Below are 16,925 nucleotides of genomic sequence, written 5' to 3'. Positions count from 1 at the left end.
AACAGGGAAAAATTGAAGTCACTTAACGCATATATACGACGATGAAATTCGATGCCAATCCCCCGCTTAAGTAATTCGGTTGCCCACAGCAAAGAAAATATAGGCGGATTGGTTGGACCACCTATGATCACTTCTAACGCCGAAAACTCTCCTATGACTTAATCCATATTCATCAAATCACTGGGCTCAATGATACATGTTGAATCACTCATTGGCGCTCCGCTCTATCTGTGCTTGCGATAGATGGATCTCGCATCTACTGACAGGGCATGGTCTTTGTCCAGATAACACCCCTCCTGTTGGATGAGCCACCGCCTCAGTCCGTGGACCTTAATATCCCTTAGCACAACCCTGTTATGCCATGTATGTTCCACTGATAATACTCGTTGCCGTGCATTCCATTGCCTCTGGCTAACACCACCTCCACACACTAAGCGGCCGCGCTTATCTGGTTGCGTATCTAGTGAAAAAGGTTGCATCAGCTGTGACGGAGTGGACTGTAGACACATTTCTGTGACCTTGACAGGCAGGCGAGATAGGTGTATTGAAATCCCGTTTTCTGCGATATGAAGTTCTCTCCGAAGTCTCGAGCGCGAATGTAGACTAGTACGTGAAGCAGACTGTCAGTTTGCTGGGAGTTTCGCATTGCCACGGGCCATGCACATTTCCCATGGTGGAATACACATACTTTGCCAAAAAGGAGGCGGTATAGACACTTCCAAGCGGCTAAGCATATTGCACTGTAAAGCTAGGTCTCCGTGCTGGAATGCAAATATAACCTACTACGATGGAAATCATGTGGACGAAGTGGAATCCATAGAATACAAACTACCCGGAGATAAGGCGTCAGGGCCACTTGGTGCATCATAAGAGCTGGAAGCAGCTGTACAGAAAACATGACCGCCAATGCCAGAACGCTGGGTGATAGAAATAAAGGAGGGCTGAGTCAGGAAGCTACTTCCCAAACAAGTCAACAAATCGTACCTAGTCAGGAGGCCAGTGTTGATGGCATATACTGTTAACTTTCGTAGCACCGTATCCGTCCTGTGGGAAGTTTGCCTTCAGACCTTGCTTCCGTCAACCCAGAGATGAACTTGCTCACTGCCGAAATCCTGTGCGGCGGTTCAGGAGGAAATATGACATAGCAAAGGCAATCACGAGGTCCGCCAGTACCTACAAATTTCACATGATGGAAATTCTTCGGTCAGCTTATAGAGCGGACGTACCTCCAGTGTTAGCCAAGCTATCTCGACGTGGCGAACGGGTCGGACAAGGCTTTCAAGACCGTGGGTGATATTTCTGAAAATGAGATCATTGAGAATCCGTCACTATTTGAAAAAGCTCAACATACCCTTTGATCCAGATCGCTGTGTATAGTGAGAGCAGAACACGGAGAATCTCAGAAGCCTCTTGATTCTACAATTTGCGCGGCCGCTTACCGAGTCCAGTTCCTATGTTAAGGTATGCATCAGACACTTTAAAAGGTGACCACACAGGTCCACTCACCAAATTGCCCCAGAGTCAAGAGGACCTGTCAATGAGGATCTATAAATATTCATATGAAGAACAGGTGACTACGTACGACCGGCATCGGTAGCCAGATGGATCCACTAACTGGGCGAAATTCAGAGTCAGAGTGAATAACAGGAGTCCATGGACGAAGAGGAGAGATCAACTTACATCGATAGAGACGGAAGCCGAAGTAAAATTGCACAATAGTGGAACAGATAATCTAATGGGAATTATAGTGGGTGCGTGACCACCACAGGCAAACTCGATCCAGGGCTAAGTGAGATTATGGTCTTACGATAGATATCTGATGGAAGGTATCATTCCTGTTGTGTGAGTAGTGTTACGCCAGCACTCTAATGCGTTTGTGGGGGAGCATACCATACTGTAGTTGTCCGCCGAACCCCGAAGTGGCGAACGTGTACTCTGTACGCTGCGGCTGTCGAAGCCATCCTGGAGAGGGGATGGTCCTTGGAACGTATCTCCGATGAGGCTTTTTGACTTACACTTGAAATGTCTGGATGAACCTCCAAACGAAACGTCAATCACCCGTACACCGCGCATTGAGAAAATCACTCAATCAGTCAGCACTCACCACAAGAATCCGACGGTAAATTTCAAAGAGATATGATCCTTGGGGAACCTATGGTAATAGAGGAAGACCTGAACGGTGATTGCACCAAGGAGTCTAACGCAGAGAAAGATCATGGAGTGATCGGAATAAGTACGTAAATACAGCACTAGTGGAAAAGCGAAAATGCTGTCGTTCACGATGATGTTGTCGGTAACGCACATGGTGTCAAGAACGAGCCCACAAAGGTAACCGCCTTGGAGATTTTCGAGAACAGACATACCCATCTGTTTGGCGAGGCGACCTGAGAAATAGGCAATGAAGATGCCACGCTGACTGCGAAGACTTGCCAAGCGTTATATGCGTCCTCATGCCTTGTCTTAATTTGGGATGGTGCTAAATGCACACCCCAATTCTATACGTTGCTTCTGCTGATCACACCGCGCGTGTTCGGCGATCATAGTTGCCAGTACTGGATGAATTGCAGCGTAAAGATTAGAGCTTGCAGCTTCCCACTAACAAGGGGGACACAGTGGCACAGTGATTTGGAACTTGTTGCACTACTTAGAGATAGGGTCGGTCCCAGTAGACAGAGGAAGGCTGAATGTTGTGTAGCGGAACTCCTCCACAGAAGCCGGTACCACCCAGGATTCGCGCGTGAAGAACTGGGTGAAGGGGAGCACAGCCCGGAGATGCATGGTGCGACTAACACACCACAATGTTCAACATATATTGGCGCCACCTGACGTGACACGGTGGGCCGGGGTGTTATGTCGTTCAGTCCGATTGGCTTGCGGATCCGCTTCACGGGGTATGAACTCCGTTTCATTCTTATTTTCCATAGTTTAGCTCTCCTCATTTCATTTCCGTCCTGAACCTAACTTCGACGCCTAGTACATTTCGTTTTCATTCGACTTTACACTGTCATTCGTTTGGGGTCCTAATATAATTCTGCGCTGCTAAGCCCACTCAACCAACAAGGGGCCCCTTTCCACCACGTGCTATGATGCAGGCTGTGACTCGAAGCTCTCGCTTGTGAGGAATTTGTATTCTGTCATCTGGGGGCCCCCGAGCACACTTGGGCCCCAAGCACGGCTTATGTCATGATGCGTGTGGCAAGATGCCCCTTATTGAAAATGCGCTGTTGGGTCGGCTTAGTAGCGCAGAATGGGTACCCTATACTAGGGCCCCACACCTGGCTGAGCAAGGAACTCCTATGCAGGTGCTAGGGGGTGTGCCAGTGAAAGAATATTGATATTAGAGTGTGAGTGTCGGGTTTGCATTTATGACCCATTCGCGAACCGAACCACAGCATCCCTAGAGCCCACAGTACCACAACATTATTGTGTCTGCTCTCTGAGTGATATTGACCAGGAGATCCCTTGCTGAGGTTGTGATGCGCAGTATGGCTGGAGGAACATGCTGATTGCGTTTCGGGGGCTGAAACTCGTTCGTGGATTCTGAAAGCTAGCTACTAATATCGCAAATCATGCTCAGATTCCCGTCGGATGACTTCGATGATCCGCGATGGCCATCCTCAAGAACCCTTTCACTTTCAAGAGTTAATAGTGGTATGGTTAGTCCGATCATCGCGCGCAGAACTCAATGTACCGCTGCATGCTTCCTACTGGGACGAAGACTTCAGAATGCGATGGCCTTGTGCATCAAACAATTTCAAGATTCTCAGCTAGCCGTGATCTTTGCCCTGTACTGAAGGAAGTCCGCAACTCGAAGTTATGGGAACTAGCTGGAGATACCCGTTGGACTATTATGAGTTTTATCATCAGTATCGGGCTCACCGACGTGGGGTACATTTTCCTTGGCCGAAGACACTGAAGTCAATTTGACACCAACGCTCTTTAAACATTGCGGATCTTCGAAAGATCTGCTACTCAATCAGCAAACTCGAAAGGGCATATAATACAGACTCCTACCCAGGAGTTTGCATATAATACACATTGCGGTTAGGAGGTTGCTGTTGTAATGCTTCGACTAATCTGGCCCACCTCGCTCCCCCATAAGTTGAGTCTGAGTTCTTGCTTAATACACTTCGCGATTTGAGGGCTTCGGAGGCTCACCGTCAAATGAACCACGTCCTATACCTGAAGCAACTCGCGGACTCGCGAATGGCGTACATGAAGGGCCCTGAGACGATCTGAGCTTCGGTTGTGCCACGCCCTGTGCCTTGAACCCACATGATCTATCCTGGATCTAAAGGGTGCTGTGGGTTTCGCCACTATCAGCCTGGCCCTCATGATTCAACTGACCATCGTCTTGGACCTCTACCTTCGGACGTTTATGATTGTCCCGCCGGTACTCGTTCAGGAAGAGGGCAACGATTCCTTCAAAAGAATTCCGAAAGTACTATCTCCGGAAAAGTTGGCTGGCTTCGTGAAGATTTTCGGTACCACGCGCGGGGACGACGAAGAGCTCGAAACTAGGTGAAACGTGCAGCATATTAATAAGTTTTACTCTCACTAATTGTAGTGGCCGAGCCCGGCCGGCCGGAGCCAGTTGCTCGTTCAAGATCACCGGGAACCGTTCGCCAAGCTGCCTGATGAAGCTGCTGTCGCTACTAGCCAGGAAGACGAGTAGCCAGCCTTTCAACCTCCGGGCTGCTGCATCCTTTGTCTAAGAATGAAACCGTAGAAGCTGTTGGAAAACAATTGCTCATTCATTGCTTGCCCTCGCGTCGTATCGTATAACCCGAACGCGTAGATCCCTGCAGATCGAGGAGCACGTAAGTTAATATTGACGTCTTCGGTCCTTCTAGAGTTGCTCCGAGTCAGGTGCCAATGCGGAGGCCTCAAAGAGAAATATAGCGCCTCTGAAGTGTGAAGGAAGCACTTTTCAAAGGTTCCACGCCTTCAAGCCCGCGTAAGCTGCTGGAGGTTCCACCAAAGAATCCCAGTTTAGGGCAAACATTCGCACGCTTCATAGAGCTAGAGGCTAAGATATAGTGGTACTCAGCGGTGACGCTCGAGATGGAGAAGAGGGAAAAACAGATCGATGGATAGCAATAACCGCAGACGCGGTATCAGTAGCTACTAGGCAGAAAAGACATCAGACATAACCAATAAGGGAATAAAAAAATTAAAAGTACTATAGCATAGTGAGGTGGTGAAACAGCTAGCACATAGAAGATAAAAAGCTTAATATCAAAATATGATACGCGTAACCGTAACGTCGTCATGGCTTGTCATCCAACAATAAACATCCAGCAGACGAGCTGAAGATCGACTGGGAAGGCTTCACACGATGGACTTGGATGTAAAGGAGCAACGAATTGGCGATTCCCACGGATGTCCGGATGCAGATTTTCTTTCCCCCAACCTCAAAATTCCCGCTCTCCCCAATTAACGCCCACCCATCGCTTACTCCGCTATGGCCTCAACAATAAGGGCCTTTGGATGGGTTGCCCCAGCGTTGACACGGTCATTTTCCCCTCTTTCAAGGAAGACTTTTCCATCGATAGCTGCTTCTTGGCAGCAGCAGAGTCGACTGGCAAGCAGTGGTGCCAGCGAGGTGAGTTTTTGGTTTCCGCATGTGCTCTGAAAACTTGTTTCATTGTTTACGATTTTTTTGGAATTGTCATGCCAAGATGACAGTTCGTGACGCATTGAACACGGCGATGGAGGAGGAAATGCTTCGTGACGAGACGGTGTTCGTTTTGGGGGAGGAAGTCGCTAGGTACAATGGCGCATACAAGGTCAGCCTTTTTGTTGCCGAAACTGTCATCGGTTTCATATGAGCCTTATGCTTAACTAGGTCACCAAAGGGCTACTTGACAAGTTCGGGGAAAAACGGGTTGTCGATACACCTATCACTGAGATGGGGTTCGCTGGTCTAGCAGTTGGTTCTGCACTGGCAGGTCTTCGCCCAATGTCAGTGACACCTCATCTTGCACTAATATTCCTGAGCCTATTTGAACCGGTCAATTAGTTGCGAGTTCATGACATTCAACTTCGCTATGCAGGCAAGCGAATAATAATAAGAAGATTGCATAGGATTGAGGCTTACAGACGTTTGGGCATAGGCAATTGACCATATTGTTAATTCCGGTGCCAAGACATATTACATGTCTGGTGGGAACGTCCCTTGCCCCGTTGTCTTCAGAGGTCCCAATGGGGCTGCCGCTGGTGTCGGCGCTCAACATTCCCAGGATTACGCTGCGTGGTATGGCTCAATACCGGGGTTGAAGGTGGTCAGCCCATGGAGTGCAGAAGATTGCAAAGGATTGTTAAAGGTGCGCATCGTGGCTTTCTTTACCGACTTTTATGTTGACCATGCGCTTTCTAGTCCGCTATCCGTGACCCTAACCCTGTCGTCTTCCTTGAAAACGAAATGATGTATGGAATTGCATTCCCAATGTCTGCAGAAGCTATGTCGGATGAATTCCTTCTACCAATCGGCAAGGCCAAGATCGAAAAGGAGGGCAATGACGTCACTATTGTAGCCCACAGCCTAATGGTATCGCGAAGCTTGGATGCTGCGAAGCAATTAGAGGCGGAGGGCATTAAAGCCGAGGTTGTCAACCTGAGGAGTATCAGACCACTAGATATCGAGACGATTATCAAGTCCGTTAAAAAGACCAACAGGTGCGTCTGCCCGAGAACCTCATTGACAGCTCCTCAACCACCTTTAGGCTTATCACAGTCGAGGGTGGCTTCCCCGCCTTCGGTGTCGGCAGCGAGATTTGCGCTCAAATAGTCGAATCAGAAGCTTTCGACTACTTAGATGCTCCAGTTGAGCGCGTCACAGGTGCTGATGTCCCTACTCCAGTGCGTCCACTTGATTATTCCCTAGAGCACGCGGTCGGCATGCTCATTGGCATAACTTTTTAGTACGCTACGGGCCTTGAAGCCCTTGCCTTCCCGGATGCTCCTCTTATCGCTAAGGTAGCAAAACGCGCTCTCTACCGCACCAACTAGACACTTTCTGTTTCCCGTCGCGTACACTTCGTTAAGTTAAGCATGTCACGACATCACTTCAACTAATATAAGCGTGAATTCCTTTGGGCTCACATTGTATTGCAATCACCATCTTGTGCCACTGACCTAGCTGAAACGCAAGCAGCATTGAAAATTCAAACCATTTCAAGGTTGAGGGGTAATGGTAAGTAGCACTGGATGCTTATGTAGCAAAAGTGTTGACACCCATTCAACATATGTAGCATAAATACGACCTAAATATACAAGCGCCAAAACTCATACAGAACAGCCTGATTGCAACAAATTACTGGCACTTGAGGAAGGTGGCTTTGAATTCTTCGAAGTTGACGGCTGAGCTGTTTGGAGCTATGAATTCGACCCATTGCTCCATATCCCAGTAATCTTCAAAAAATCCCAAGCGCAACTCTTTTCGAATCCCATCCGACAGTCGGCACCGTAGTTCTGTGACCCTAACCTCAGCATTGGTTGCGCCCGGTAAATACGTCAGCATCTTTCCGATGGGAGCGTAGGGTTCATCGAACGTTGTCTTTTTCCAATGAATCTTGACTAGCGCCTTGTCGGGTAAGGGACCACACCTGAAATTGCGCTGACGCCCCGCTAGGTCGATAATTGTATCGGATTGGCACTTGGCTTCGAAAATAGTGGCACCCCAGCTATTTGACCCTCCTTCCGCATAAATTGAGTTTGTAAGCGTTACTCGATGGCCCCCGATCATGATCGAACGTCCCGCAAGGGTCCCGAACGCAGTATGGGAAGGCAATTTGTCCGAAATAAAGGTGGGGTCCATTCCAAGTCTTACAGGGTCTGATGCTGCAAGACGTTGAAGAACATTAATGATTGTGTTGGACTCGCTGACAAGACTCATGAATGGGGTATAGACGCCCCCACTGGGATCAAAGGCGTATAAGGAGAGCCAGGCACCTCTAACGAGGATGCCGAGGACATGGCGCCTGCATCCTGAACGGGAGATGGCTGATGCATAAGATCGAAGTCGAGAAGCATAGCGAGGAAGCGCATGCTCTGCTGCAAACTCCCCTGGCAGCGGATAGGGAGGATAAATCCTACAATTGTCATCATCACTTTCCTCGTCATACTCATACTCATAGTCATACTCTTCGTCATCGTCAAGGTCATCAGCATCATCCGGCATCGACTGAACGTCTACTGCAACTACAATGTGGTGCAATGCAGATAACTCCTCAATGGGACGTACGTCTTGATAACGGAAACCCATAATCGTCTCCGGCCATTCATCCGTTTTGCCTTTTGTGGGCTCTGTATGACACCGAAGCGAAGGAGAAGTTTCGTCCAACATAGAGTTGAGCAAATTGGCAAGTAACACTCTACGATTCGACGCTCCTTCCCTTGAGTCAAAAGAGGCATTGTACTTCTTATACGCGTCTAAATATGGCTGGGGTGGACAGAATCCAGCTTCGAAGTCGTAATCTCCGTAAAATTCGCGCCGAGCAGGCACATGACGGACTCCGTCTTTGGTACACTGCATCCAAGGACCAAAGATGGTATCACAAAAGAGATTCAATGGGATTGGATGATATGTCGCATCCAAATGACTGGATGTGGATGGGTCGGAGCTGCGGAGAGGAAGACTGGGCTCGTATGGAATGGGGGATGGAGATGAGGAACGCGAGAAACGGCTTGTTTGGGTGTTGATATCTTCATCATCTATCAACCAGATTCTTGGCATTGACTCGACTTCTGTTTTGAACTCTTGAGTGAGAGTAGAGACCTTATTCGCTGGTGGAAGTGTCAAGCAAAGGAGGGAAGTGGAGAAAGTTAGCACACACTCTTGTTGGCATGGATTTCTGGGCGATGCTGCACAACCTCACTGTCCAGCTGGTCGCCGGAGTCTTCGCGTGTACGTTTTTGGGAAGGCATGGCCAAGGTGACGAGGGGGAGGGGGTACAGACACGGGTTACCAACGACGAACAGTACTTGCAACTTGATTGAAAAGACCAGTGGCGATTTATGTGAGACCAAAGCGAGAACAAAGGCAGGACCAAGTCCTACCACAGTCACGGGATTTCGACGGCAAATATCAAACACCAACTGATGCCAAGGCTCAGGGGCGCACGTTTGCACGTTCGGAGATAGTGGCTAGTGCAATGGTTGAATGCTGCAGTTCAGCTTCGACATTCGATGAAGACTCCTCGATACAAATAAATACTAACATCTGCCAACCCACAACATGCTTGGCGGCACAAATCACCCCGACACCACAAACCAGAGGACTCCTTCGCCCTGACCACACTAACCAGTCACCCTTACCATAGATTGACGATCTCCTCATGCACATTCAGTTGCAGTGATAGCCACACTGCCACATATCAACGCGGGGCCGCGGGGTAACAAAATACAACAACAACAACGACAACGACACAAATCCCGAGGATCGATCACATACATGAACCCGACTGCAACAACTCAGTACGCCCTACCAGCATTAATGACGATCCTCACGTATCCGCTACGACATGCCGAGGGATGACCGCACAATCGTATGGGGACCAAGCTGGGGGGCTAACATCATTATTGTTCAATCCCCTTGTTCATCTTCCTTTCCCCGGTCCCTCTGATCTCATTTGCCTTTGATCGCCTGGGAGGGCTTGTTAGTCACACCTCAGCTGTGTCGTAACGGAATTGGCCGAGTTCTATATTCATTGTGTCCTGAAGATGGGGTGTATTAACCCAACAACTCCCCTGTTGCTGTGCCGAACAGATCCTGCCGTACCATAGGGAGTGGTTAAGGGCCCAGTTTGGTGATAACTAGACCAATCTTAGCTTATCTACCCTTAGAGATTCCTGGTCCAAATTCGTCCCGTTCGGTTCATGCTAGTCTGCTCGCGTCTGTGATAAGCTGATACGGCGGATGAATGCACCTGCTACCCAGAGTTGAATGATTTTGGACTGATGTGCGATCCACTTTTGAGGGTCGGGACCCTCGATTCTACGTGGCGTTTATGTCGAAAAAAATGGGGGAAAAAGAAAGAGAAAAACATGGATTATTTAGTCGCGATTCACCCTCAAGTGGCATAGTTTTGCCTCGTGTGTAGCTTTTTCGGTCAACGCGCCACGGCCACGAGTGATATTGCACCATGCGTCCTCGATCTTTTCCCCTGATCGCTTGGGATTCTTGGGGAACTTGCTCAACAATTCTGGCTCGCGCTTGGGCGAACAAGTCATCCATCTTCGTCTCAACCCCAAAGGGGAAACAACTGCCCCAGATTCCTCAAGTCCCATGTCAGCGGTCATGCACGTTCCCTTAGCACAGGGCGTGGGCGGGCAGGGTATCGACGGTGGCGAAACCGCACGTGCGGGGTGTATCGTCCAGGGACAAAGCATTGATTGAGGGCACAGTGAAGCAGGATGAGTTAAAGAGGAGCTTGCTCTACTGGTAGTTTACATCGCCTATCAGTAAGGATGGCAGGGATGACCCAGAAATCTGCGAGAAGCGAGGTTAGGGGCAATAGTCCCTGAAAGATAAGTCCAGGAACATTCTAGCATGAACAGCCAGTAAACCATGTGCATCACAGGGTTGCCTTTCGGGGGGAGCGGAGCCTTCTCGTTGGTGGGCGCAGCGAAGATGTCGGGACAAGGGACCGGGTACAGCTCCGCTGTTCAGGGTCAGAGCAGTGGTTTACAATACCGTGCGGAGTTCCAGGCCCCGATGGGGTTGTCGCGAAACCAGTAGTTTTACGTAGGCGATGGTAATTTCTTTTTGCTACCCTTTCGAAGATCCTGGAGACTTTTGCTGATATTGGAGCAAATGTTGAAACAAGGGCCCCACTAATTAAGGATCGGCCATCAAAGACAAGGGAGAGAGATCTCGCACCTCCAAAGCATGAGGGGGCTGGTCGAAAGTGGAAGATATCAAAAATCAACCAGATGGTCAGATAGCTGTTCTCCAAAGATATAGGAAGTATCGGTCTGGGATGGGAAAATCCCACCCGTTAAGTGAAATGCACGACGCTTTCGACGTCTCATGCACCGTGTGTAAGTAGAGCCGTGATTCGCCTCACTAAAACTCAAGGAACGTGCTACAAGACTGGACTGTTTGGGGGTGCCTCACCCGGCTGGGGGCTGCGAAATACTTCCTTAAAATCACGAGGCATCGCCTGACAGAGGCTGGCATCTTGCGCAGCAGCCTAGGTCGCCGAATTGGACTATATGAATTGGATTCATCGCATGATCACTTCCATCAATGTGTCTCAAAGAGACAGGAGCAGAACCCAGAAGAAGTCGCTCTTGCTAAGAGAAAGCGAGGCCTACTCTGCGATGTGGAGTTTAATGGAATAATCAACCGCGATCGACCGAGGTCAGAGCGACCCGAACCCGAAGGGTTTCTGAAAGTCGGTCGACGTCAGGGCAAGTGTAGTTGTCAACGGAGGAATGACTGAAATTATTCCTGTATGCGAAGGATCGACGTGGTGGGCCATCAGACAATTTGAATTCGTAAATCCTGGAAAGTAGTCCAAAGACCACGTTTACTTCCGTGATTTTCGTGATCACTAATCATCAGAGTTCATGGCATGAATGCATCAGCTTGGTTACAACACGCATACCAATTTTGGCAAGTTGGGCGGTAACCTTTAGAATCCCGCTTCCTTGAAATCGCGACCCGAGAACCAGGGACCTAGGGGAATATTGCGGCAAACAAGACAGAAAAGACGATTGCCGGCGGGAAAATCCTCAGCGTGGCAGGTTGAGATAGTGGGCACTTCCGGGAGGCATACGCATAACCGCGCAAGATTGTTTTGTGCAGTCACAGATGGTTTCGAAGCGACGGACGTGTGCGGTAAAGTTAACCCGGGGCGAGTACTTTTTGATGTGTCAAGCGCAGCTGTTGCCAGGGAGCTGTGTGCGAACAATATCACTGGAAGATGGCGATTCTGCGAAGTCGCGAAGTCAGGACCAATCTTCCCAGCCTCTAACAACCTTCGAGCTGGTCTGCGCCCGAGAACGGAGACAGTCTAAAGGGGATTAAAACAACGTGGCGATAGACGAGGGAGATCCAGATCCAGATTCTCCCACAAAAGCACGTGCGTGGTTTCATTCTCCCTGATATTTGCAAATGGAATTCGTTCTCTCGCTCATGTCCTCTCAACCTCTCCGCCATCCTGCCAACGGTTAAAATAGGCCCAATTTCAACTATTAAAGCACCTTTCGTCTCTTTTGAAGCCCCCGCTTGGCATTGGTGGTCCAGATTGTTAGTCTCTTCATACACTACGTTCAGTGTCCTGAGTGTGTCTGGGAACTGCAATCGCCACTTCAGTAACGTACTCTTGGCTAGAACGCCGCCATTTTCTATCGTTCCAATATCTCTGTAGCTCCTATGGAAGCAAAAGGCGATATCGACGACCCCCTTGCCCCTACCACCCATGATCACGCGCAAGAGAGCATTGGTCTGGACGGGCACAGTCGAAACTATCGCCCCTCCTCACTTGGAGGACCTCTCGGTTATCGTTCGGAGAACAGGCTTCCTGGACGGTCTAATGGGCGAGATTTACCACCGCCTATAGAGGATGAAATTGAGGAGTCCCGGGGGCCAACTCACACAGCAAGACGTTCATTGGGTACGTTTCCTCCGCCCTCAGAACGTCATTCCCCGTTGCCCTTCGCTTCTTCGAGACGTCCATCACTCCCTTTGCCACAACACACATATTCGGCTCCTCTTCTCCCAGGGCCATCAACATTTACGACACCCTTGTCATCATCCTTATTACAACCTTCATCTCCCTACTCGGGCCTGAAACGTAAGATGTCACACGACCGCTCCGCCATTTCCCCGCTCCCTGGCCCCCAATACAGTCTTGCCGAGGAGTCGTCGTCTTCATCCAGTAATGGTCCCTCCCACCATCACGCTTTCATTCCACCGATGGCGTATGATGGCGAGCAGGACCATACCCTTCCTCCTGCTAAGCGGAGGGGGTCAACATTTGATGTGCGGATATCGCAGCTGAGCTTGTACGATCAGCGAAGGCATTCTGTGCATTCCATTCATTCGCTTGATTCGTCGAGGTCTTCGGGACCTGGTGGCCCATTATCGATAAGTTCCTGGGCAACTCGAAGGGACTCGACAGCTAGTTTTTACAGCGACGCATCTTTCGGTAGCCAAAGTACGAGTGCCTCCCTTTTTCCGCAAGATTCCGGTGGACCAAATCCTAGTCACTCTTGGCGATCGCCTGCAGCACTTCAACCACCCATCCCGGACGTGGAGTCTAATCATTTACCATCGATTCATCACAATCGGTCGCTCCCCACCTTCGAGTCAGTCGCTGAAGAGAACGCTGCACCAAAAGCTTCACCAAGCAGCCACCAACGACAAGGGATTCCTTCCCTTCCACCGCTTAACCTTCTTTCTTCCCAAAATACCGATCAGGCAGCAAATGGCGGACACCGTCAATTACATGCGCCTCCGGAACACTCCGAGCGCCGCATGTCTGTTTCTGACATCCTTATATCCAAAAACGGGCGTGATGGCGCTCGATTCAAACAATCGAACTCTCGATCACCTGTCTCCCCTCTCATTGACGGTCACGGAAGAGTGAGTCCTAATACGTCGAATGCCCTTTCCCGTGGGCCATTCCACGAACACGCTGCCGTTACGAACATAAATCTACCATCAAATGGGAGTAACGGGACGAAATATGGTGAATCCCCTTATTCGAGAAGTCCCGAGTTGCGGGTGAGTCACAAGTTGGCGGAGCGCAAACGAAGGAAAGAGATGAAGGAGCTGTTCGATGAATTGAGGGATCAATTACCTGAGGACAGGACAATGAAAGCCTCCAAATGGGAGATCCTAACGAAATGTTCGTCTCCTTCTCGTGTTATTCTTTTGCGGGACTAACGTTTATCCCCCCAATCACAGCGGTGGAATACATAGGTCAATTGAAGCGGGCGTATGAACATAGCCAAGCCGAACTTGTGGCTGCCCGTCGCGAAATTGCCCAACTCACTGGGAAACCATACCAGCCGCCGAACAATGATCTCCTGCATTCCCTCCCGATAGACATAATTAATCCGTCACATTTCACATCATCCTCATCTAATCCACCTTCTTCGGCTGAGCCACAATGTGCATCACAGACAGATACGGCTTTAACAGATGATCACGCACCCCTTGCTGATCTCCCGCCACCTGGGGGCTCACCACAGGCCCGCGGAAGTAAGGAAAGGGGTGGACAGAATGTGAATGATGAGGAAGGGAGCTCGGGACCATGTGGTGCGTTGGAGAGCTCATCGTCGAGAGGGACCACTGTCTCGGGTGAACGAACCCCGGAGAGGGGCACACGAGAATCACGTATGGAAGAGCTTGTCTCGTCATAACTGAGCCCAGGGGAAGGGCAAATTTCATCCCTTGTTGTGTTCTCATTCAGAATTGATCCGGTGCTCCTGCTGCGTTTTTACCCTGTCACCATTATTTGGCTTCATCATTCCCATCATTGTATTCCCGTTGATGGCCCTTCATACTAAATATTATTTCTTGACCCTTTCTCTGTAGTCCATCCCTCTTACGGGCTTTGTTCCAACTATCTTTGGCAGCATTTGCTGCAATTGTCTCTTTGGAGCCCGAACTTTCATCACTTTATCTTGGATGCTTTGCCTTTCATCTTCGGATATGTATTAGAGGGGCATGAGCCTGCGCGTTCAGTGTTGTCTTATTATTCTGGGACTCAAATTGCTTGCGTGTGCATTTCGTTATGCCAATATACCACGGGCAACGCGTCAAATAACGACGGCATCAGAAGGAAAAATACACAACTATACACGGGACCGAAAATAATGATAGAGGAAAATAAAGGCAGCAGAGTGCATAGGCAGGTTTCCAGCTTCTACAGAGTGCAACGGCTCAGTCATACTCGTCATCTTCATTCAATTTCCTCTTGTCGCCCGCTTGCGGTGCCCCGTTTGTCGCCGAAAATGAGGTTCCAGCAGTAGGTACGATGCCTGGGGTGATAAGTGTTTGAATGTCCACCATTTGCATATCCTCTTCGTCATCCTCTCCGTCGTCATCGAATAACCCGTCTCCACCTTCGCCCGAGTCATCATCACTTCCACCTTCCTCCACAACAGCACCTTCTTCGTTCTCTTCTTCACCTTCCATACGTATACCGGTGGACAGGCCAAGAGTATCGGATGAGGCTCCAGTAGCGCCAGTTTCGAGGGCTAACAGGCCGTCAGGCCGTGGGTCCTCATCCATATTATAATCCTCCTCTTCTTCTTCCTCTTCCTCCTCCTGGTATGCTGAGGAATCTTGAGGAGGAGGCTTATTCGGGACAAGATCGAAATCTACCGCCGTAAGGCAGTACTTTGAGGGCGGAAGGCGGACACCATAGGTTTCTGATATTTGGGGAAGAGGCTCAGCATTGGTTTTGGCAGCAAGTGAAAGAATGTGCTGTAAAAAGCGGTGAGAATCCCATGAAACGGGAAACCAAACAAAGAAAGCAATCGCTGGTCCTTCACCTCCTTTGGAACGCGTCCACCGAACTCCCAGCCTACTCTTGACTGAACAGCAAGAGTAACATCATCCATCTGCACAGACCCCGGCCTTCCGGCGTGGTCTGCGTAGACCAAAGCATCTCCAAGTACCTGGGCAGTGTACCCTATGGTGGTGTATGAGGCAGGATGCAAAACTCCTGGTAAACAATCTCCTCACGATGGGCAAATTCAAGAAGTTGTGTCAGAACTCCCGGCTGGGCATCCGTTATTGAAGGAGAAGATGCTAGTAATAAAGCTATCAAACGAGCATCTCTGGGCAAGGTTTCATGTCCAACAGCTGACATCCGAGCGAGTGTCAACGGGAGTGCCACCCCCACGTGACCACTGTTCGGGTGCTTCACACACGAAGTACGCACATATCAAGAGCGGGGTCACACATGACGTCCTCCGTCCGTGAGGCAGGACCTGGCATGGAAGGCTATTCTACGCAGATCGCCTCGCTCATAGGAATTGCTGTCGCCATCTCTGGTAACATTGTCATTTCACTCGCACTCAATACGCAGAAATTGGCACATAAAAGGATAGAGGAACAGTCAACTGGTCTTCCATTCTCAAAGCCCACGAGGCCGCCACCAAAACCATCCGCACCAACAAAGTCGTCGCGTAAAGGATTGTTCGGCCGAATGCGACCCTTCGGTGGGCCATCTGCACCACGGCCTCCTCTAGATACCACACCTCTGAAGACTCGAAATCGACTATCTTTAGCGCGTTATGGTGCTGCCATTTCCTCCCGTTTCATATCAGGTCTGGAGGTATTTTCTACCCCGTCACAGTCGGCGTTGAAGGCATCGCAGAGTCTAATCCTCGAGCTGTAGGAGTCGCCGACAGAGATGAATGCCTCGCGAGGACGAAAATCGTGCTTTCTTAGACGATGTGAGCGTACATGAGGAAGAAAGGAAGGAGAGGATATAGATGATTTTGATGATGAGGTTCTTGGGACGCGAATGCAGAGTATAGCCATAGTGGACGCACCGAGACGGCTTATCTTAGGTCTAGATTATGGTGAGTGGTTAGTGCTTGATGTTGGGCATCGATGCTTATCTCAGGACCCCTTTAAAGGTGGCTTGGCTTCATTTTGATGAATATAGGAGAGTTTTGGTAATTTCCTTTCGTATGCCTATGCACCGTGCGTCTCTTCTGCACCTCACATCAGTGGTGTTCCTTCATCTACTAATGATGAGCTTCTCGAACAGTGCTTCCATCGTTGCACCCCTCGGGGCGGTGAGTGATATCTTTGCTTGAGTCACGTCAGCGTTCAAACCATCCATAGTTTGCTTTGATAGCAAACTGCTTCTTCGCTCCTCTTATGCTCAATGAGAAATTCCGCTCTGTAAGTCGATGACTGCTTATATTGTGCGTTGCTGACATTCAGTACA

At 49.6% G+C, this 16,925-nt stretch overlaps 6 protein-coding genes across 6 annotated transcripts; 3 read left to right on the top strand and 3 right to left on the bottom strand.

Annotated features, from left to right (window-relative positions):
- Positions 1–224: 224 nt before the first annotated feature.
- EI90DRAFT_3022993 (uncharacterized protein) lies at positions 225–2,361 on the bottom strand (the record flags this gene model as incomplete). The annotated part of the gene is made up of 16 exons (XM_039057840.1): positions 225–460; positions 689–779; positions 833–917; positions 985–1,044; positions 1,103–1,173; positions 1,227–1,299; positions 1,352–1,367; positions 1,440–1,451; positions 1,507–1,531; positions 1,583–1,614; positions 1,681–1,732; positions 1,808–1,835; positions 1,891–1,962; positions 2,016–2,036; positions 2,105–2,197; positions 2,303–2,361. The coding sequence occupies 16 exons, from the start codon at positions 2,359–2,361 to the stop codon at positions 225–227; spliced, it is 1,026 nt and encodes a 341-aa protein (XP_038908036.1).
- A 1,059-nt stretch (positions 2,362–3,420) lies between these two features.
- Positions 3,421–4,111, top strand: EI90DRAFT_3093504 (uncharacterized protein). The gene is made up of 3 exons (XM_039062478.1): positions 3,421–3,827; positions 3,880–3,965; positions 4,015–4,111. The coding sequence occupies exon 1, from the start codon at positions 3,570–3,572 to the stop codon at positions 3,792–3,794; it is 225 nt and encodes a 74-aa protein (XP_038908035.1). The 5' UTR covers positions 3,421–3,569; the 3' UTR covers positions 3,795–3,827; positions 3,880–3,965; positions 4,015–4,111.
- Positions 4,112–5,681: 1,570 nt separating this feature from the next.
- EI90DRAFT_3147811 (thiamine diphosphate-binding protein) lies at positions 5,682–7,011 on the top strand (the record flags this gene model as incomplete). The annotated part of the gene is made up of 7 exons (XM_039065554.1): positions 5,682–5,789; positions 5,849–5,964; positions 6,023–6,056; positions 6,117–6,326; positions 6,380–6,678; positions 6,726–6,861; positions 6,925–7,011. The coding sequence occupies 7 exons, from the start codon at positions 5,682–5,684 to the stop codon at positions 7,009–7,011; spliced, it is 990 nt and encodes a 329-aa protein (XP_038908034.1).
- A 242-nt stretch (positions 7,012–7,253) lies between these two features.
- EI90DRAFT_3093497 (uncharacterized protein) lies at positions 7,254–9,184 on the bottom strand. Its single transcript, XM_039062477.1, has 2 exons — positions 8,838–9,184; positions 7,254–8,787 (listed from the first exon to the last, which is right to left on the bottom strand). Exons 1-2 carry the CDS (start codon positions 8,926–8,928, stop codon positions 7,316–7,318), a joined length of 1,563 nt encoding a protein of 520 aa, XP_038908033.1. The 5' UTR covers positions 8,929–9,184; the 3' UTR covers positions 7,254–7,315.
- Positions 9,185–12,382: 3,198 nt separating this feature from the next.
- EI90DRAFT_3022989 (uncharacterized protein) lies at positions 12,383–14,376 on the top strand (the record flags this gene model as incomplete). Its single annotated transcript, XM_039057839.1, has 3 exons — positions 12,383–12,623; positions 12,732–13,859; positions 13,919–14,376. The coding sequence occupies 3 exons, from the start codon at positions 12,383–12,385 to the stop codon at positions 14,374–14,376; spliced, it is 1,827 nt and encodes a 608-aa protein (XP_038908032.1).
- A 563-nt stretch (positions 14,377–14,939) lies between these two features.
- On the bottom strand, positions 14,940–15,871 carry EI90DRAFT_3004587 (transcription initiation factor IID, 31kD subunit-domain-containing protein; the record flags this gene model as incomplete). Its single annotated transcript, XM_039056367.1, has 3 exons — positions 15,707–15,871; positions 15,514–15,653; positions 14,940–15,445 (listed from the first exon to the last, which is right to left on the bottom strand). Coding segments are annotated over exons 1-3 (771 nt in total), but the record flags the coding sequence as incomplete, so codon positions are not given.
- Positions 15,872–16,925: the final 1,054 nt, after the last annotated feature.

This window comes from Cantharellus anzutake (genome assembly GCF_015039405.1).
Source record: "Cantharellus anzutake strain C23 chromosome Unknown EI90scaffold_187, whole genome shotgun sequence".
Classification (NCBI taxonomy): Eukaryota; Fungi; Basidiomycota; class Agaricomycetes; order Cantharellales; family Hydnaceae; genus Cantharellus; species Cantharellus anzutake.
The sequence above is the reverse complement of the archived record's forward strand: the minus strand, read 5'-3'. Positions and strand labels throughout refer to the sequence as shown.

Excerpts from the sequence above, each read along its gene's own strand:
- EI90DRAFT_3093504 (XM_039062478.1), top strand. The coding sequence starts at position 3,570 with ATGCTCAGATTCCCGTCGGATGACTTCGATGATCCGCGATGGCCATCC.
- EI90DRAFT_3093497 (XM_039062477.1), bottom strand. The coding sequence starts at position 8,928 with ATGCCTTCCCAAAAACGTACACGCGAAGACTCCGGCGACCAGCTGGAC. Across the intron at positions 8,788-8,837 it reads AGAAATCCATGCCAACAAGA|CGAATAAGGTCTCTACTCTC; the intron begins GTGTGTGCTAAC and ends CACTTCCACCAG.